At 42.5% G+C, this 21,994-nt stretch overlaps 1 protein-coding gene across 2 annotated transcripts in view; it reads left to right on the plus strand.

The window, feature by feature from the left end:
- Nucleotides 1–2,181: 2,181 nt before the first annotated feature.
- PKP2 (plakophilin 2) overlaps nucleotides 2,182–21,994 on the plus strand; it is a 97,328-nt gene continuing 77,515 nt past the window's right edge. The window contains exons 1-3 of one of the 2 annotated variants that reach the window (XM_059185665.1): nucleotides 2,182–2,584; nucleotides 17,284–17,396; nucleotides 18,100–18,794. In XM_059185665.1, the coding sequence (XP_059041648.1) occupies nucleotides 2,362–2,584; nucleotides 17,284–17,396; nucleotides 18,100–18,794 (1,031 nt within the window). In that variant the 5' untranslated portion in view covers nucleotides 2,182–2,361. The remainder of the gene's footprint in view (nucleotides 2,585–17,283; nucleotides 17,397–18,099; nucleotides 18,795–21,994) is intronic. The other variant, XM_059185664.1, reaches the window with a different exon arrangement.

A 21,994-nucleotide genomic window follows, 5' to 3' on the forward strand; every position in this document is an offset into this window, starting at 1 on the left:
GTGTTTGTGTGTGTAATCTCATTGAGATAAGTTGACATATGAGCAAAGACCTGAAGGAGGTGAGGAAATCCAAATTGGATCCCAAAAGATATTTGTTAAAGAACATTAAATAAGTACTTATTAAGTACTCTTATGAACCTCTTATTTAATCCTCACAGCTGCACTTCATGGTAGGTACTTTTATTGCTCCCATTTTATAGGTAAGAGAATTGAGGCTCAATAAATATAAGGAAACTTGTTGAAGGCTGCACTATTCACAAAGGCAAGATCGGATCTGAACCCAGATCTGCCTCCCCCACAGAGTGAGTGAGGCTTTTTAGCCATCTTCCTCCTGTCGAATCACCTGTGTATCCCATAACAAGATTTCTACAAGTTCAATATCGGTACCTACCTAAGAAGATAGTGAACTACAACATCAACTTAAAAAAGAAAAAAACCAACTTGAGAGGAAAAAAGTAAATGAAGTTTGGTTCAGTCAAATAAATAAATTTTTAAAAATTCCTCTCTAGTCCCCTGGTGAGGGGTCTAGATAAAGTGGGTACATTATGGCTCTCCAGGCACAAAATCAAGGATACCTCAGTGGGTCTTATGAAGGCTGGTACTGAAATGTCTTTCAGTGCTGCACTATCAGGGCTGCAAGAAGAGGCCATGAGTAGGGAGAGGGGGAGAAAAAAAGGAGAGGACAGGAACTGAGTCTGATGTTGGAAGTTTCTATCACCACTTTCCCTTCAGTTCACTGGTCTTTTCAATTGAATCTCAGCACCAGGGTTGAATGTTTACATCTGGCTGTGGAACTGAGCCCTTCACAAGGTATCATCTACTTCAGGGCGGTCCTGCTGTGAGGAATTAAGATCATCCACAGGACTTCACTAAAGCATTACATTGCCCAAGGCCTTAGACTTGTGGCCAGCTGAGAAAGACGGACAGAACTATCATCACTCTACTGTCTAGGCTTTGGGCCCCTTGATTCCCTCTTCACTCCCTGGAAGCACGTGTACCTATGCATGAAGTGTGTGTGTAAGGGTAGAAATGTATGCACAGGAGAAGGGGGAGGCTGTATTCTCCAACCACTCCAGGCCTGAACAAATGGAGTTTTGCAGTAATTGAGTGATGTGAGGGAAAGTGAACATACAAACCCAAGCAATTAAAGGGAAGATTATCTTACTTAATACCAGGGATAGATGTTTTTCTTTCTGCCTCTCAAGTCCAAAGAGGATAATCAGGACGAGTGACTTGCTGTAAACTTTAAGGTCAAGGACCCTTTCTGTTGAGCTTGGCTCTCAAGTTCTCAGTAGTCAACCGCGCGTGAAACATAATTAATAGCAAGATAAATTTAGGTTGTGGAGGATACAATGGAAAGTCAGAGGCCACTTCCATGGGCCCTCTACAAAAACCCCATCATAAACAGACTTAATCAACGTTAGCAGGGCTGTGAAACAGTATCACCTACTAAAAGCATGCTCTTCTCTAGAGCTCTTATTGGAGTTTCTCTCTGTGGGCGTGTTCGTAAGGGAGTGGGTGAGCAAGAGTGTACTGGGTACAATTTGTGTATTTACAAGAGAAAACAGAAGCTCTGAATGAGGAAGAACATATGTTTCTGGGACTGCATCTGTGCAAAAAGTACAGAGCCCCTGAAGTTGTACGGAGAGGGAAAAAAAACCTTTAAAACGTCTTTTATTTCACACACATCATCTTCTTGGCACCTCTCCCTCCTACTGCCCTTCCTGCCTGACCTTTCTCACCCTCGGGTCCAGGAAAACCATGAAATGTTGAACAGTCTGGCAGAGGCTGCCTAACCAGATAAACTGCTCACTTGGGGATCCCACAAGCAAATCTTAGCCCAGGATCATAAGTGACTCTCCAGGGCGCACCTGCCTAGAGGGCGGCTGCTTCTGCAATTAAGCGGAAATCACATCCTCTGACAGAGCAGCGCGGACGCCGAGTGCTGCAACCAGAGCCGGGCGCGGCCCCGGCGGGCGGAATCCGAGGTGACTCGGTGGGTTTGCGCGGCCCCGGGCGGACGGCGCCTCGCACCCATCTTCCCCGCAGGGCGTCCAACCCGCCAGGTATCTGCGCGCGGCCGGCCCCGCCCCCGCTCCCAGGCCGAGTGCGCGTGCCTGGCCGGAGCCGTGCCCCCTGCCCGGGTGGGTAGAGGTGCGGTTGGGGGGAAATCTGGGCCTCTGCTCTCGAGGCTGCGCTCTCCCCGGCCCGGGCCTCTTACCAAGCGCGAGGGAGGCGGGGCTGGAGGCGGGGCCTGGGCGGCGGGGCGGGGCGGGGCTCGCGCCAGTGCCCCGGGCTCCGCGGCAGCTTCGTCCGCAGGTCTCCCAGCAGGCAGGCGGCTTCGTCGCCCCCTCCGGCCCCATGGCAGCCCCCGGCTCCCCGACTGAGTGCGGCTACATCCGGACAGTCCTGGGCCAGCAGATCCTGGGGCAGCTGGACAGCTCCAGCCTGGCTCTGCCCTCTGAGGCCAAGCTGAAGCTGGCGGGGAGCAGCAGCCGCAGCGGCCAGGCGGCCAAGAGCCTGCGGATCCAGGAGCAGGTGCAGCAGACCCTGGCCCGGAAGGGCCGCAGCTTGGTGGGCAACGGTGAGTAGAGCCCAGCCACACGCCGCAACGCCCCCATCCCACCCTTATCCCTTCCCCTTCCTCATTCTCAGCGCCCTGTTGCTTTGACTCGCTGCTTTCTGAGGGCGCGGGACCTGGTGTTCTGCCCACCTGTTGCTCGCAGTCCCTCCAGACTCAGACCCACTTACTTCGGGAAAGCACTCTTTTAAAATAACCTCTTTCTCAGCTTCTTCGTATACGCATCTACATATATTTATATAAATATGAAAGATTTCAATACAAGATTTTCACCCCTTCCTTAATCTCCTTCCCCAACCCCCACCACTAGAATCGTGGACTTAATCTGGAGGCTCTGGGAGTCTATAAACACTTTGAGATTCTGTGAAGAAAACGGGTATGCTCATTTTTTTTCTGGAGGAGAATGCTCCTAGCTTTTATTAGATTTTTAAGAATCCATACCGCTCTATGAATTTTTTGAAAGAGAAAACCTGAAAGTACTGGCCCTCCCTTTTACAACCTGTAAATTGCGATTGTGGTGCCTCGCCCAGGTATTTCAGGGCGCTCCACCCTGTGTTCGGAGAGAGTGGTTGGTCTAGGAAGTGAAAAAAATTGAGTAGGAGGCTCTGGGCCAGGGAACAACTACACCATCCTGCGGAGGAGGAAGGGGACTTTGGCCCCGCCAGCAGCAGCCTTGGCCGCCTTGCTAAGGCGAGCGACGTCCTCTTGGGCACAGCCCTGGTCTCTCAAAAAAAATTAAACATGGAAGTGAAAGGGGTTCAAAAAACAATAGCACTATATTAGTCATTTATAGGGGAGGTGGAAGGGAAGATGGTAAACCAGCTGCGAAAATTAGAGAACATGATATTATCACTTTCTCCTTTGCTAAAAGTCAGAGAATCAAAGTAGTAACTCTTTTATTAGTAGTTTGATTTATTTTCTTTATTATAAAAACATTATAGGCTTATTACAGAAAAGAGAAGAGAAAACTAATTGAACGATTAAGTTGGGATATCTGTTTCCTGCCTTGTTGAACTCTTTCTTGAGGACCTAACTTGGGCGATAGCAAATGTAGAACCCATTAGGGAAAAAACCCAGCATACCCTGGGAGGCTATATTGTTTTCAGTTTGTGAAAGAATCAGGCAGTCAATATTTACATACTTGAAAGGTAAAGAGAAAATATTTAGTAATCGCAGTTAATACAATTCACTACTGTGTGCCAAGAATTGAACTATGTAGTTTGCATTCATTGTATCAGTAAATTCTCAAAAAAAAAAAAAATACTTTTGTCTTAGGTGTTTTAATCTCCATTTTACAGACGGGGAAACTAAGCAGTTAACACTCAAATAAGTAGAAGAATTGATATTAAAACCACCGAGCCTGAATTTTTAAACCACTTATCAGTTACATTGTTAAGCTTTTTGGTTATTAATACAAAGTGGGATTATTATTAGACCCTTAGGTCTCCCTGGTCTCTTCTCACTTTCCTCTAAGTAAAATTGAGGTAGTTCTGTGAGTAGGGAGGTCTAGACAACACCAGACTGCCACAGTACAAGGAAAAAAAAAGAACCTAAATTTGCATTTGAGAGTGTGACAACTGAGGCTAATTTTTGATGAGTGGCGTCATTGCACCCTGTTAATCTTTGCAGATTCAGTGTTAAGCTGAAATCAAATGAGGGCATTGTGCTTGGGGGACACGGGATGCACATTAAATGTTATTTCTTACCCTCTGAAAATGGCTAACCAGAAGAGCAACTGGACAGCCACTATTCAATGAGTGGGGAAAATCAACAAAAGGAAAGGGATCATCTTGCTGAACATCCACTGTGTGCTTAAGACTGTTCTAAAATCTTCATATGTTTGCATTTCATTAAATCCTTAAAACAGTTGCATAAAAAGAATGCATCACTCTCTCAGTATTTATTGGTTTCTTTGCCCCAAACGCACCATGATCTGTCCTCCCTATAACATGGCAAATTCATATTGCTTGAGGATTTCAAGAACTATCCAATGAGTCTGGTCTTCATGCAGGGGACTGTGCAGGGGCTGCATTAAAGACTTGTACTTGCTTGTAGGCAAGAAGTTTAATGTCTAAGAAGGAAATCTCTAAAAAATAATGTTCTCACATAAAAAATAGCAAGCAACCCAAAGACGAGCAGCTAACACATTATGTATGGAGTTTAGAAGTACGAGTTAAACTACTAGCGGAAGGGAATTTTGAAAAGCTTCTTAGAGGAACTGGATTTTAAATCTCGAAAATTCAGTAGGACTGGAGAGGGGTTGGTGGCTGAAGGAAGACCAACCATTCTAGGAAGAGAGCAGCGGGAATATTCCCTAGTTCAGAGAATGGTGTGGTAGGGACAAACGATGTCTTGGTGCTTCTGCTCGAATGCTTAGGGCAACTTCTTGAATGGTTTTGCCTACTAAGAAACAAAGTGTTTGAAATATTTTGATTACAGCAGGAGCTTCCCGCAAGCCGAAATACACTCAGCAGCCTACACAGATGTGCAAGTCAGGCAGAGAGATAAGGCCGCTAACAACACCTACTTACTCCAAAGCCTCAGCTTTCTGAGACTTAAAAAGGAAATCGGCTTCAAAGGAATTTAACATTAACATGCCATGAAACAATTACGGAGGGTGGTTCGTGTTTGTTAATTAAAGTTCTTTGGAAAGGCCTGGGGACTTGTGATGGTTGTGAGTATTGTTTTTATTATTTCCGTATTACTATCATTTTTCTAAAGTTGGAACAGACCAGCAGTTGTTGGAGTAGGGCTGGTCTGGAAAGGGTCCTGTATCAACACAAGAAAAGTCTGGGAAGAAAGGGCCCCGGTGTTAACTGCTGTTAGTCCCAGAGCCCTGGAGAATTCTGAATTGTTGACATACCTGCAAGATTGGGGCAACAGATAATCGGCTGAAAACAGAGATGTGATAAATGAGGCTGATTTGTTGATAAATATCCTGCTAGGGCCTTGAATACCTCAGTGTATGGGTGGGTGGTTTTCATTGTAAATCATTCTAACCTTTGTTGCTGTTTTAAACTGTGCAGAGCATTTTAAAGTTGACTGTAACTCTTGGAAGTGCCTTGTGTGAGGGGGTGGGTTAGAGGACAGTGGGGTCAGAGGTATGTAGCAGCATTGTGAAATGAGTGAGTATATTGTAGGGAATTTAAAAAAATTACTTTATAAACAAAACAGAGAGATATTTAAGAACTGCAAGTATTAGCAAATGAAAAAATTTAAAAAGTGTCCATATCCTATTTATTACACTTACTTTGAAAGTACTACTATACTTAACACACAGTTCCCCCAGGTGCTTGAATGGGGAAGAAAGTCCTGTTTTAAATTGTTTTATGTAATACTTGTAAAACACAGTGAACAATATCCTAATAAAATTTGCAACTTCTTTGGAAATCCACCATAAAAACTTGAAGCACGTCATTTACTTCGTTTCCCTGGCCGAGATGTTTTGAGTATCTGTGAACAGAGGAAATTCTGGAGAAGGAACTGAAAATTGGTTAAGGAAGCAAGAAAGGTTATTGTTAATAGGTGTTATTGGGGAGAGCAGAGTGAGGGGTGGGGAAGCTGTTCGAATCCTGTATGCATTATTTGTTGGCCAAAAAGGAATTCCAGGAATGAAGCAGTTCTGGGAGCAAGGTGGCTAGTCCTTCAGAAAGTGGGAGGGATCAGGAGTCGCGGGGGGGGGGGGGGGGCAGCGGGCAAAAGAGCCAGATGGTGGGGTGGTAGAGATGTGCCCAGGCTGCTCTGAATGTAGTCACTAGCGCTACCTGATTTAATGTACCTCCATGTCTGCCTAATATTGCCCATGGGCTACTTTTTGTTTAATGTCTAGCAGATCAATTACAGTGAGTACAGAAAAAGTATAGGTTTTTAGTTTAGTTTTGTGTTTTTTTTTTAAGATTTTATTTATTAATTTGACAGAGAGAGATCATAAGTAGGCAGAGAGAGGGGGGGGGGGAAAGCAGCCTCCCCGCTGAGCAGAGAACCCGATGCGGGGCTCTATCCCACGACCCTGAGACCATGACCTGAGCTGACGGCAGAGGCTTAACCCATTGAGCCACCCAGGCGCCCCGATTTTTTTTTTTAATAAAGATTTTATTTATTTGAGAGAGAGTGTGAGCATGCACAAGCAGGGGGAGTAGCAGAGGGAGAGGGAGAAGCAGGCTCTCCACTAAGCAGGGAGCCCCATCCGTCCCAGGACCTTGGGATTATGACTTGAGCCAAAGGCAGAAGCTTAACCAACTAAGCCACCCAGGTGTCCTTTGTTTTGTTTTTTAGAAATTCTTCTGATTATACTTAATAAAAAGAAATAGAGTGTTAGCAAAATATGGTTACAAAAACTATATTCCACACACCCTTAGAAAGAGTGAGAACACATCCTTTATGCATAAGGTCTTGAGTGAGAGTGTAGTAGAAATCTTTCAGAATTAGTGAAACTATAACAATATTTGATTTTGATTATAAAAATTTAATGCTCTGTGTGCCACAGATAAAATGCAAGACATTCCTTTCAAGAGAAGACTGTTATTTAGGTTTTTTAAGAGGCTCCTTTAATGTTATCTATGCCCTATGCTAGGGGTTCCAGTGATGGGAACAGAGGGGAATTCATCTGACTTACGTATTCGTGGTATTGTTCACATTGGCTCATTCTTCTAAAGTGCTGTTTTGGTTACTGGCTTTAAAACTTATGTTCTCATGTATTAAAATAAGGATACATACATTTATGCATTATTTTATCTTCAGATATAGTTAACTGATTTTATACTAAAATTGAATTTCTGGTCTGGTCAATAAAAGCTTTCTTTTTTCTTCTTTTAAAGATTTTATTTATTTGAGAGGGAGAGAGAGAGAGAGACCTGATGAAGTGGAGGGTCAGAGGGAGAAGCAGACTCCCTGCTGACCAGGGTGCCTGATGCGGGACTGGATCCTGGGATTCCAGGATCATGACCTGAGACAAAGGCAATCACTTAACCAACTGAGCCACCCAAGCACCCTATTTTTTCTTTTCTAAGAAAATAAACATGTTATTGGCAACCTATCTATGACTATAATGAAATATAACAAATATGTTGGTAGAACTTCTGGAGTATATAAACCAGACTTGATTAATAAGTCCCGTAAATGATCATTTGTGTCCATCTCAGATGATATCCAAGAATTTAAAATTATACAGTTCTTAGACAAATGCTGGACTCTAACTATTTTGTGCATGTACGCAAATGTGTGAAGATGTAAACCATACTTCTCCTAGGGAAATAAACAGTAGAAGGCAGCGTTGCAAGTGGGAGTAAAAAAAAAAAAAAAAAAAAACGAGGAGAAAATCTTTGTATTAGGGTGAGCCATCTTGCTTTCTTGACTTCTTATGGTAGGAATAACAGAATTTCAGATCCTGTTACAATAGAAATATTTAAAAATCTATTTTATAACTTTTGTGTAATGTCATTAGTGGTGATTGGATATTGAACATAAAAAGAGTTGTTATGTTCTTAAGTGCTTAAAATGAGGTAGAGAACCCAATATGTTGACTTAGATAGAAATGCATATTTTGAAGGAATAAAGCCTTGAGCATTTGAAAACGCAATTTGCCATTACTATTAGAAGAATCCGCATACTTGGGGCGCCTGGGTGGCTTAGTCATTAAGCATCTGCCTTCCTCTCAGGGAAGGGTTCTGGGATTGAGCCCCATGGGCTGCTTGCTCAGCAGGAAGCCTGCTTCTCCCTCTCCCACTCCCCTTGCTTGTGTTCCCTCTCTTGCTGTGTCTGTCTCTGTCAAATAAATAAATTTTAAAAATCTTTAAGGAAAAAAGAAGAGGAATCCATTTACTTATATTCTTAGAATAATCAGATTTAGGCTTAACACTGTTAATCCCATGATCAAAGTACTGAAATCTCTTGATTTCCAAGAGAAAACATTGCTTATTGGAAGCTTAATGAATTATTCCCACTAAATCTTGAATCTCCCTAATACATCCATAGAGTGGGCATAAGGAGGACCACATCAGAATTATTGTACTGTTACCTTTATCTCTGATGGAGGAAAACAAATGGGAACTTTTCTTGACAGATAATAGGAACTTATAAACCACCAAAATATTACAGGTTCATACTTAAGGCATACAGATAAGAGAATAACAATAAATATTCAGCATCCAGATGTAGAATCAACCTTGCTAAAAGGAACATATCCTGTCTACTCATTCAAGAAGAGAGAGTCTGCCTACATGAGAGGGAAGGAAATTTTTTCTCTATTCCCAGAAATTTTTTTCTATATTCCCAGAATAACAGACACAGGAGAAAAATATTTGAACACCTTCCATCCACACCAAGGCAAGAGCAAAGTATAGGACTGCCGTCCTCCCATTTTGACTCCACTGTGGTGATCCACAGGATGGATGTGGGCCCGAAGCACTCTGTGCACACTGAATTGGTGTAACTGGGATATTTCAAATGGATAAGGACATATGCCTACTTAACAATAAACTTGTGAAGTGCTGATGCAGGGCTCTGCTAGAAGCAGTAGTACAAATATGATTCTTTATGTCAGGATGCCTAGAAGATAAGACAAACTCTTCCTGCTTGAATCTGGCCTCACTCCGACTCATTCCTCGCCTTACTACTGGAGTCAACTTTCTGAAGTCTCACTGCATCATTTCTTGATTTGAATTCCTTCAGTTCCTTGCTGCTATCGACGTAGCTATTCCACTATGAGTAAAATTCTCATTCAGCATGACATTCCAAGTTCTCCATGGTGTGATGCCTGCAACTTCTCAAACTTCATCTTATCACCCCTACTCCTACGCCCCCACCAAACAAACATGTGGGACTTATCTTACTTGGTGTTCCTATTCCTGCCACCCTCATTCCTCCCTTCTCCTGGCCTGGTTAGCCTCTTCTCCGCCCCCTCAAAACTCAGTAAAGTGGTGTTGGATAGACACTATCTCAGAGGGTAGAGAGAGATCTTGAATGCAAGTTAAAGACTGGAGATTTGCAAGTCGCAGAAGATGTTTTAGTAAGAGAGAAATGTGAAAAATGCAGGGGATTTCTGAAAATACATCTGGAAGACTTGGTGCAAGGAGGATTTTAAAGGAGAAGGGACAGCAGCTCTGAATGAGTTGGGAGGGAAGAGATTAGTCCTGGTACCTGAGAGGGAGGAGGAGGAAATAATGACTTGAGACTCATTACAAAAACCTGTAGTGAATTTTTAAAAGAAAAATAATTAAGTTTGTGAGTTCTGTAAATTCATCTTTTTTGACCATTGTGAGTATAATGTGATATTTGTCATTGCAGTTCTTTTTTTTTTTTTTTTTTTTTTTTTTTTTTTTTTTTTTTTTTAAAGATTTTATTTATTTATTTGACAGAGAGAGATCACAAGTAGACAGAGAGGCAGGCAGAGAGAGAGGGAGGGAAGCAGGCTCCCTGCTGAGCAGAGAGCCCGATGCGGGCCTCGATCCCAGGACCCTGAGATCATGACCTGAGCCGAAGGCAGGGGCTTAACCCACTGAGCCACCCAGGCGCCCTGTCATTGCAGTTCTAAAGTCCTTATCAGATATCTCAGCAAATGAATTGGCAGGAATGCCAAAGTAAGGAGACACGTGGCAGGAATGGATAGATTTAGAAATTTCCAGGATGGATCAACATAGGACTTCGTCAGTGTGCTTAAAATCACATATTCTATGATGACATATTCCGGCTACTCAAATGAAATGCATGCTATAGACTCCTGCAGTATTTGGGTCCTTTTTAATATGTATTTTTGTGGTTATCTTGAGCAGTAATTTGAGGATGATCTCCCACATGCCATAAACAGATCTATCGGAGGATAACTTGAAGCTGCTTGGGGAAGCTTCTGAAAAATAAGGCCTTCCTTGGGGCACCTGGGTGGCTCAGTGGTTTAACATCTACCTTTGGCTGGGGCCATGATTCTGGGGTCCTAGGATCGAGTCCCACATCGGGCTCCCTGCTCACCTGGGAGCCTGCTTCTCCCTTTCCTTCTGGTGCTCCCCCTGCTTGTGCTCTCTCTGTGTCTGTCTCTCTCTGTGTAAAAAATAAAATCTATTTTAAAAAATTGGGGGAAAAAATGAAAATAAGGCCTTCCAGTAGCTGACTGGTATCTGGTGTGAGGGAGAATAGCCCCAGACTAGTTGCACAGTGGTACATGGCACGTGTGGCCCATCGTGTGAGGACAGTGGTTCTGTCCCTGGCATATTCACCTTCCCACTATTTCCCCAGTTCCGATTCCTGGAATGTCAGCTTTGTAAGAAAGTCCCAGCTCAGCCTTTCCAACCGTATACCCAATATACCACTTGTTTCTCATAGTCAATGACGTAAGTTGTGTTACCTGGTCTCAATAAGCAGCATTGCACAGTTTTTGTTAATTTTTCAATCAGCAGGAGCATGAGTAGACTTCGACCTACTTTGAAATATATCTTTGCCATGGTCTTTAAACAAATTTCATTCATTTTCCAGCCTCAGCAAGTACCTACCTGAGTTCTACACCTATACATGCTGTAGAATTGTGGTTTCCACAAATATCTGGTCATTTTTCTTAGAAAGTAAGAACAGAAGTTAAAAGATAAAAGAAGTTGTTATTGTTGCTGTTTTTAATGTAAATCCAGGGAAATAAACCTTATGTCATAGGCACACACAGGCAAAGAAAAATCCTTCACTCATTCCTGAGTCCTGTTGTATGGTTCTTGATGGGTCCTAATGTAATTCATGTTTTAAGCTCCTACTTTTGTTAGTAAATGACTTTAAGGAGCCATTTAAATATGAATTTCCCTATACAGATTTCTTCCAGTAGGTTTCAGGATGCCCTTTCTCACCTGTAATAACATACCCCCAATTTTACTCTTAAGGAAGGAGTTAAATCTTCTTAAGGTATGTGAAGAAAGAGAACTACTATTCCCAGAGGTTTCTGCAGAAAGGCCAAGTAAAAGAAGATGATAGCTCTTAGACTTCTGGGCTCTCTTCCCACAAAAAGACCATTGTCAGCCTACACTGTGAAGGCAACATCTTGTGACCAGCAGCACAATTAAGTGTAGCATTTAAATGAATATCAGCAGTGAATGCCTGCTGATGTCTATGTATACATCTAACCATACCTGTTTTCATGGGAATTTCTTCTCTTTCCAGCTCTACAAATTCTCATCTTAGAGCCTAGGGTGAACCAAATCAGTTTTTTAACCATTCGCAGAAAGTACTAGAAGCTTGAGAGAAATTATGTTTTTTTTTTTTTTTTTAATTCGAATGCTATTCTAATAGAAGCAAGTTATATAAAGGTTTTGTTTGCCTGTTTAGCCGTTCTCAATCATCTATTTACTATAAGGGCAGCTGTAGTTGATTTTTTAAAACATGCTCAGATATAGCTAAGAGTCACAGAGGCTTGTCAGTTTGATTTTATAAGTGTATTAAATTTAACCAATTAGGTAATAAATCTGCTCACAAAACGCCCAAACAAAAAACTGATTATGGAAGTCAGTTTATTTATTTTTTTTTAAAGATTTTATTTATTTATTTGACAGAGAGATCACAAGTAGATGGATAGGCAGGCAGAGAGAGAGAGAGAGAGAGAGGGAAGCAGGCTCCCTGCCGAGCAGAGAGGCTGATGCGGGACTCGATCCCAGGACCCTGAGATCATGACCTGAGCCAAAGGCAGCGGCTTAACCCACTGAGCCACCCAGGCACCCCGGAAGTCAGTTTATTTTTAATCCTAACAATAATCCATTTTTTTGGACAAGACTGGCATACATAACCAGAAACCAAGATATTTTTCCCCTCACAGCTACTTAGCGAGTCCTATCATTCAGATTCACGTTTGGATCAGGAAAGAGAGAAAATTACATTATCCTGAAAGTTCTACACCTTTGCAGTCTTCTGAGCAGTTTGGAATCCTTCCACCATAACAATCAACCCCCATCACCCCACCCCTACTCTATCATTGCTTTGACCGTAATTGCTTTTTATTTGAGAAGGTGGAGTTTAAAGTTGTTCTGTAACTACAGTCTTCCTTTCTCTTATAAAATGTCTCTGGCATTCTTAGACGGAAAGGTATGGGTAATGTTGCCCAATTAATATTAATTTGAAATAGTTCCTATAAATCATCACCTTCTTTAAGAGACACAAGAAGCACATTTGCACACTGTGTAAATGAAATGAATGGCTGGGAAAACCGCAGTACTGCCATTGTGATCCTCAGTAGCTGGGTCAATCACAAATAACCAGAGAAAGTTAAATTCAAGATCACTGGTAAATTTACCAGAATAAAAATTCTGCAGTAAAACACAGTGTAAATTAAAGCATGCACTCTATTCCTCTTTTTTGAACAGATTACTTCATGAGAAAGGGTAAAAAACGAATTTTCATAACCCAAATTCTAAAAAACAGTATCTCATTTTTGCATATAGCTTTACAATTTTGAAAGCATTTGAATATAGGCTTTCTCAGGTAAAGCTCTCTCAGCAACTTTGTTAGTAACTAGAATTATGGGAAACTGAGGCATAAGTGTAGTAGAGGCTCCAAGCCAAGTCCACAGATTTCTTCTGTTTAGGAGGAAACCTGCCTCATTTTGTGATGAGAACAACTTCTTTGAAATATAATGATACCCTAATTTTCCATGTTAGAAAGTCTGAATTTTCATGTTAGTTTATTTAAAGCAGGCTGTGCCTGTAAGTATGCTATGCTTACTTTTGTTTGCTTTCTTTTTCTGTTTTTGAAGAAGGGCATGGCTGAGTTATTACATGTTTAGTTATTATTTATTTATTCCTCTGAACAGAAAATGACTTGTCTTAAAGATATGTTTCCATCCTGATATACATATAATTTAATTAAGTTAATTATTATTAATTATATAATATATAAAATTATATCATTAAATAGATATATGATTAATATATATGTGTATATATATATCTTTTAATTCCACCCAGTTCAAAATTTCTTTAAAATCTTAGACTACAAGGGCACCTGGATGGCTCAGTCAGTTAAGTGTCTCCCTTTGGCTTAGGTCATGATCTCAGGGTCCTGGGATCAAGGCCCACATCAGGCACTCTGCTCAGTGGGGAGTCAGCTTCTCCTTCTCCCTCTGTCCTCTCCCCCCGACCAAATAAATAAAATCTTTAAAAACATAAAATCTTAGAATACAGCTGCTAAGAATAAGCTGCTTAGAATACACCTGCTAATTCATCTTTAAGCCACTGTACTGACGGCAAATTCATGACTGCCTAGGCAAATCAGTATGCATTGCTTGTTGTTTGAGCCTGGCCTTTTAACCAGTGAAACCTGCAAGCTAAGTACCAGGAGGTACAGGCTTTGCCGCACAGGAAGAGAGTCTGTGATTTAAAGATCCAAGCTTATTTTATTCCTTGTTCCCAACTGTGTTGTAGTTATTTTGGGAACCAGTAAACTGGTCTCAATTCATTCATCTGAAAACTGAGGGATAAATTTCCTTATAAGGACTTATATCAGCAAATAAAAAATTACAGAGTATTTGGAGTTGCCCAGATGAAGATTCTAGAGGAAAGAGAATGATTGTTTTTGGTTTTCCAATCAAAACCTGTGATAATGATCCCACCAGAGCTTTGGTAAATGGCAGTTCCAGAAAGACTACAATGCAGTCAAACAGCAGAGGAACCCAGAGTTCAAATGTCATACAAAATTGCTTTGCAATCTAAAGCAAGTAATTAAGTTTCCCTGTTTATAAAGGAGATGATAGGGCTGGCTCTGCATCACAGAATATTGGAAAGACACATATAAAATAATTGAACTCCTTAAAGAAAAGTAATATTGAGATACAAGGAGTTCATGTAAGTTGCTTTAAAAAGCCTTACAGCCCCCAGCAACAATGTGAGTTAAACATTTTACTTCAATAAGCCTGATTATAAAACTCACTGATGAGCTATTTTGATAAGATACGTTGTTTAGCTGGATCTTTTCCAAAGATTCTTGCACATGTAGAAAATCCTTGCAGAAATCTCAGCTTCAAAATGGAAGTAGTCCCCTATTAACTGTCCCTGAATGTTTGCAATGAAAGTAGGGGAGGGGTAGTCCTTAATACTGCTGCTGCTGATGGGCTAGAGTGGCCCAGGAAAAAAATTTGCATGGTTTTTAAAACTGTGCCCTTACATCATCAGCCCTGAAACCGGAATTAATAGTTCTAGCTACTGTCCACATGTGTTATTAGTATTTTCCCATTCTAGATTGTCCCTGACTTATATATTCAGTTTTCATATAATCTAAAATTCTAAAATGACTTTTTTGAGTTACGGTAATTTGATTTCTACACCTCCAGTGCTGAGAGCACCCTAGTCCCCAGACCCTTCAGTATGAGAGCCAGGATGTCCCCTACCTCTGCCCAGCTGGCCTCATTTTCTCCACCAGGAGGTGTGGCCTGCTGCCCTCTGTTCTGATAGCCTGGGGTGAGGAGTCTGGGTGACGAAAGGATGGGAAGGATGGCTGAGAGCAGAGTTGGGGCCTAGGACAGCCTCAACCGGCTAAAGGCCAGAGCCCCAGGTGGATATGGAGATTTGAATCTGTAAGGCATTGCAGCCTTTGTTCCGAGGTTGTCAAGAATTCCTTTCCCTCATTCCGTTTGGAGGTTCTCTGTCACTGAGGTTAAAACATAAGGCTACCTGACATTTTTGCCTGCCCTTATGGAGAAATCCGGCCCCTGTTAATACAGGAGGTACCTGGCTTACCTCAACTTCCCTGGTCTATAGAAAGGTTACAGTTACAAGCCTACCTACCCCCAGGACTCTTTGAGGCCCAAAGCTGTTTACCAGCCATGTTGTTTGGCTTCAGGAAATAAGACACATGTACAAACATAATTTCGGTGGATTCATACTTTTTAGTCCTCTGGCAACAGTCATCTCCCCTCCCCCTCAAAATATGTGATTCTGTAAAAAAAAAATGTGACTCTATTGTTAGCCTTTGAAATTTTGACTTTATAGCAGTCTTGCTGGGAGAGTATGTCGGTATATTCCAATTGTGTTGGAAAGGGACACCTGTGTTGTTCTATTCTCCACATCCTTCACCAGTCTGAAACCTAGGAGAGTTCATTGAGTATTTTTCCCTCTGATTTTTAAAAGAGAAAGAAATTTTGATTAAAATCAGGGAACCAGAAATTACCTAGGTTTTGGAAATCTGTGATTATTATTATTATTTTTTTAAGATTTCATTTATCTACCTGAGAGAGAGAGAGAGAGCGCGCGCCTGAGTGGGGATGGGGAGCAGAGGGAGAGGGAAAAGCACACACCCCACTGAGCAGGGAGCCCGGTGTGCTCAATCCCAAGACTCCAGGATCATGACCTGAGCCAAAGGCAGACACCCAATGGACTAAGCCACCCAGGTACCCTGAGATCTGTGATTATTTTGATTAGGTTTTGTTTTGTTTTTGGTGAGGCGGTGGGAGATTATAAAAGGAGAACAAACAGAAAGCTGAGAGAAGGGTAAAAAAGTCGAAGAGGGTCACAGCACTGTCTCCTACCCCCCTCTCCTCAGAGAAGGGCTGTTTTAAGAGACATGCATCCATTGAGAGTCCCTGTAGACCCACAGAGCTGAGCAGGAAACACTGCCTCCTACTCAGTGTTTGTAGGGGAGTGGGCTGGATTAGACCACCAGAATAAGATCGAGCCTGGTAATTCCACACAAGCACTCATTCGCAGTGGAGAGAATGGTTTCATGCCCTACCTAACTCACGGTGCCCAGAACCTTAACCCCAGGCTTGGCCCCTTTCAAGTGGATGTTTTCTTTGACTGCACTGAACCACCTTGCTGTTTTTACAGGCTATCTTATCTACTAGTATTGAGTCACGGTTCTGTTTGTCCCTATTATATTTATGCACCTACACCCTTCTCAGGAAACTTCAGAATTTCCACCCCAGAAATAGAGTTCTCTTTCCTCCGACTTAAGAAACGGAATGTTTTTTGTTTTTTGCTTTTTTAAAGATTTTTATTTATTTATTTGACAGAGATCACAAGTAGAGAGGCAAACAGAGAGAGAGGGGGGTAAGCAGGCTCCCTGCTGAGCAGAGAGCCCACCCCGCAGACCCTGGGATCACGACCTGAGCAGAAGGCAGAGAGGCTTTAACCCACTGAGCCATCCAGGTGCCCCAAGAAATGGAATGTTTATGCAATGGACCACCTGAGCCAATAAATGACTCCCAAATTCCTCAGTTTCATAACAAACATTTTTGGATCTTTGGGGTTTGTTGTTGTTGTTGTTTTTAAAAGATTTTATTTATTTATTTGAGAGAGAGAGACAGAGATAGCGAGAGGCAAAAGAGCAGGGAGGAGAGGGAGAACCAGGCTGTCTGCTGAGGGGGAGCTGGGTGTGGGACTCAAGCTCAGGACCCTGGGATCATGACCTGAGCTAAAAGCAGGCGTTTAACCCACTGAGCCACCCAGGTGCCCCCATTTTTGGATCTTTGTGAAAACTGTCTGTCCTCATTCTTCCTTTCTCTTACAAAAAAATTTAACTAGTATTTTTAAAAATACGTTTTTATTCTTAATTCAACTTTTATTTTGAAATCTCATAAAGACTGTTGTGATAACATTTGGTCCTTTCCCATATCCAAGGGTGATATTAATTAAGCATTTAAAAACACTAATATAAACCTGATACTTGTTATTGGTCTTAATTACTTAAATCCATTATGTAATCTTTAACTACTGATTGTCCCACTTAATATTTTACTATATGCTTGATTGCAGGAAATCTTCACCGAACCAGCAGTGTTCCTGAGTATGTCTATAACTTACACTTGGTTGAAAGTGACTATGCTGGTGGGCGTTCACCTGGTATTAAAACCTATGACATGCTAAAGGTAGGATACCAAGGAATAACCCTAGTTATCAGATTACCATGAAAACATTTTTAAACTTTCATAGTTTTTTTTTAAATTTTGTAGATCTTAATTTTTTTTACCTTTTTTCTTTTTTTTTTTTAAGTAAGCTCTGTGTCAAACGTGGGGCTTGAACTCATGACCCTGAGATCAAGAGTCACATGCTCCACCAACTGAGTGAGCCAGGCGCCCCTTCCATAGATTATTTTTTAATGTTTACCTTTCTCAAATATTGCCATTCCCTAAACTGATTATATGAAGATTGATGTTGTGTGGACACCAGGGAAAACTTGGCACTTTATTTTTTTTAAAGATTTATTTATTGAGAGAGAGAGAGATGAAGAGGAAACACAAATATGGGAGGGAAGGAAGAAGGAAAAAGAAGCAGGCTCCTCGATGAGCAAAGATACTGATGTGGGGCTCAATTCCAGGACCCTGGCATCATGACCTGAGCTGAAGGCAGATGCTTAACTGAACCACCCAGGCACTCTAAAACTGGGAACTTTAAATAGTATCAAATCCTAGTACAAACAACTAGTCAACCCTTTTTTTTTTTTAAAGAAAAGTAGCCAACATCTTCATGTGAGACAGAGAAATGGACACCTTATGTAATAGCCCTGGATCCTTGGTCTTTAACAAAGATGAAAACTGACTTATGCCACATTTAAACTTTGTTTCTCTGCAGACAGGCACCCCTGCCACTTACGAAAGTCGCTGGGGGAGAGGAACAGCACAGTACAGTTCACAGAAGTCAGTAGAAGAAAGATCCTTGAGGCAGCCTCTGAGGAGACTTGAGATTTCTCCAGACAGCAGCCCTGAGAGGATTCATTACTCACACAGTGATTACCAGTATGGTCAGAGAAGCCAGGCTGGGCACACTTTGCGGCACCAAGACAGCAGGAGATCCACCCTCCTTCTGCCGCCTCGATATGCTCGCTCAGAAATCGTTGGTTTCAATCACTCCGGGGCCATGAGCAGACATCGCCACTATGACACCTACCACAGACAGCACCAGTATGGGTCTGTGAGTGACACCATGTTCGACAATGCCCCTGTCAACTCAGTGGTGCTCACGTACCCCAGGCCCGGGACCAGTCACAGCATGGGAAACCTCTTGGAGAAAGAGAACTGTCTGACTTCGGGGTCTGTCCCTGGGCACCTCCGGCCACTGGCCCCCCTGCAGGTGGTCAATCAGAACAGGGCCTCTCACTCCTGGCACCAGAGCTCCTTCCGCAGCACCCGCATGGTGAGGGAAGCCGGGCCCAGTGTCACTGTGGATGCAGGGGGGAGGAGGACGCACATGACGGCCGGCCAAGTGGCAGCCGCTGGCAGTGGGAACCTGCTCCTGGACAGAAGCACTTTCACCGACTCCCAGCTCGGGTGAGTCCCCTCGCGGTTGACAGGATGGCCTGTGCCAGCACATTCTGTTCCCACAGCCCTTCAGGGTGAGCTGGCACTTCTGGGGCTGCCGAGAAAGGCTTCTCTCAGGCTTCCAGAGAGAAGCGATGAAAACAATGACTTCTCAGGCAGCTGCCTAATTGACAGATTAGCCTATTTACCTCAGGGACAGGAGCCAAACTACCTGTTCCTGTGGCACCTTTGCGGGGAAATGTGACATTGAGTCCATCTGTTCCAAATTAGATGCTGGCTGAAGGCATGGCCACCCCTTGGCTGTGTGAGAATCTGCTCTGAATGAGCGCTTACTCGAATGTAGACCAAGAAATGGTTAATTGCATGCCTTGTCTCAATCATTCCTCAAACTGAAGGAAGGTAAAAAAGAAAAAAATGCGTATTGCTGGTGCTAAGAGTGAACTTGACCTGCTATTTTGATAACTATTGTTGTAAAATGATGGAGAGCTGGAGACCTAAGTAAGCAAAGGCAGCTTAATCTCCAGGTGTCGCTTTGATGCCTGACGCTTTTACTTTTTGATGCTAGCAGCAGTGATTTGGAGAGAATTTTTTTGGCAGTACTGAATAATTAAAGTAACCAGATTCTTGAAGTCCTTCTTTTGCCTCTCATACTTGACTTTCTGGCACGACCAATCTGATCTTTAGAACCTAAGTTTTACTCGTTTTTTTTTTTTGTTGTTTTTTTTTTTGTTTTTTTAAGATTTTATTTATTTATTTGACAGAGAGATCATGAGTAGGCAGAGAGAGAGAGAAGGAAGCAGGCTCCCTTCTGAGCAGAGAGCCCAATGCAGGACTCGAACCCAGGACCCTGAGATCATGACCTGAGCCGAAGGCAGAGGCTTTAACCCACTGAGCCACCCAGGTGCCCCAGTCTTACTCAGGTTTAATGCTGCAGTACAAATTTCATGAACTGAGGAAGTTACTACGAGAAAGGTTGAGAAATTGATTATTAAATCAGTAACTCCAGAAATAATGATGTAGTATTGTTATGGTAAAACATTAAATACATGACTTTTGTTTTATTTCTAAAGTTGCTTAATGGAAGTTGTTACTGCTTATCATCCCTTTAAGTGACTTTGTGCTGTCTGCTCATTGATTGCTCAGACACTGGTGATAAAAGATGTTAGGATCATCTAATCCTGAAGCAGGAAATTTTTAAAGATTTGTTTATTTGAGAGAGAAAGAGGGGGCATCCAGGCGGTGTGAGGGAGGAGAGGGAGAGAGAGAATCTCAAACAGACTTCCTGGTGAGCACAGAGCCTGATTGGGATGGGAGGGCGGTGGGATAGGGCTTGACCTCACAAACCTGAGGTCATGACCTGAGCTGATATCAGGAGTCAGATGCTTAACTGACTGAGCCACTGAGGTACTCCAGGAAATAGTTTTTATAAAACAAAACTGAGCCTGAGACTTCTCACATTTCTTACAGAATGCAGATCTTTGTCACTGTGGACATACTTATAAAGAAGAAAATGTATGAGGTCATTATTTATGGAAGAAGGCCTTTAAGTGGCTAATTTAAAATTTATTAAACACCTGCTACATTCGAGGATTTGTGCTTGGCACGATTTTCACAAAGTGATTTTAGCAGGAACGGAACTCTGATGCCACATCCTCTGACAACTGGCATTCTTCTCTTCCTCCATCTCCGTGCCCCCGTGCTTCTTGAGGCACCCTCCCCCTCCCCAGTCTCTCATCACTCTGCCGTACTTTGGCTTCCATCCCCACCATTTTGTGGAAGTGTTGTCCTCACAAAGGGACCGATGACTGCCTTTTTGCTACATCCAAAGCAGATATTTATTCCGTCCTATGTTACTGAACCTTTGGACAGATTTGACAGCACTCTCTGTGAAGTTCTCTCTTTTCTCGGTTTCCAAGGCACCAGCCTCTTCCGGTTTTCCACTCCCCTCTCAAGCTGTCTCAGTCTTCTCCGTGTGCTCCTTTTCTGCATGCTCAGACAGGTCGCCTTCGGTAACCCTTCTCCAAGCCTGGGCACTCTTTCAAGGAGGCCCGTTTACTACACTCATATCTTCGTGATTCCCCAAGTTTTTTCTTCAGAACTGTCCTCTATCCTGAACTCTATCGAGATCTGCATATATTTCTAGCAACCTCTTGGGCATCCCAAACTCTTCTCAAAACCTAATGTATTAGCTCCCCCCTACTGTCTACTCCTGACCATCTCCTCGAACTGAAGTCCTGCCCCTTACAAACCTGTAAGTTGTGCTTATTTTCAACCCCCGCCCCCGAGTCCCACATTGTATTGCAACTTCCCCAACGGGCCTTAACTTTTTACCCCTCTGTCCGTCTCCATTGCACACATCTCTGTACCTCTGGTCTTGCTCAGTCAGAACTGTCCTCTGACCATTAAAATGATCTTACCAAATCTGATTCTTTCTCTGCCTCGATTGTAACCTTTCCATAATTTCACCAAGTTTTTATACTTTCTAGGATGGCACACGTGGCCTAGTCCCGCGTTTTCACCTCTGCTTATCACTCCAATCCTACTCCCCTCCACCCTTTCTCACCACCGTCCCCCCACACCCCTACACAAACAGACCACTTGGAACCTCTTCACTTAATGATAGATATCCATTCATGTATTTCCTTTCTCCCTTTCTCCCTTCCTTTTTTCCATCTATCTATATCCATCTGTCTCTGTCTGTCTCTCATTATCCCCACGAGCTCTGGTTTTGCCTGGCTCCTTATGGTTCTGGATATAACTCAGATCCTCCCTATTTCCTGATCACTCCCCTTGTAATCTGGGTGCCCCCAGATAGCAGCACTCTGTGGGTGTGGAATAATACATTGTGGTTATTCATTTCATACAGCATTTCCTCTAGACTTTGAACTTCTTGAGAATGTCTTATATTTGTATTCTTAGTACCCTAAAACAGAGGCAGACCCATTATAGGCACTAAATAAGTGCATGGTGAGAGAATGAAAGAAGGAAGGAAGGAATGAAACATAAAATCTGTGATTTTTTTGCCATCTAAGTTCTTTTGTTGCTCAGATTCTAGAAGAAGTATAAACTATGCTATTTTGGGGTTATTGTTTTAATGGACAGGGCAGATTTTATTAGACTAAATTATCAAAGAATAGAAGGAACACCTGAGGGTAAAGAAACTTGAAATAAAGGGTAAGAAATCTATTCTTGACGATTCCCAAAGTTGC

Source organism: Mustela lutreola, chromosome 8 (genome assembly GCF_030435805.1).
Source record: "Mustela lutreola isolate mMusLut2 chromosome 8, mMusLut2.pri, whole genome shotgun sequence".
Lineage (NCBI taxonomy): Eukaryota > Metazoa > Chordata > Mammalia > Carnivora > Mustelidae > Mustela > Mustela lutreola.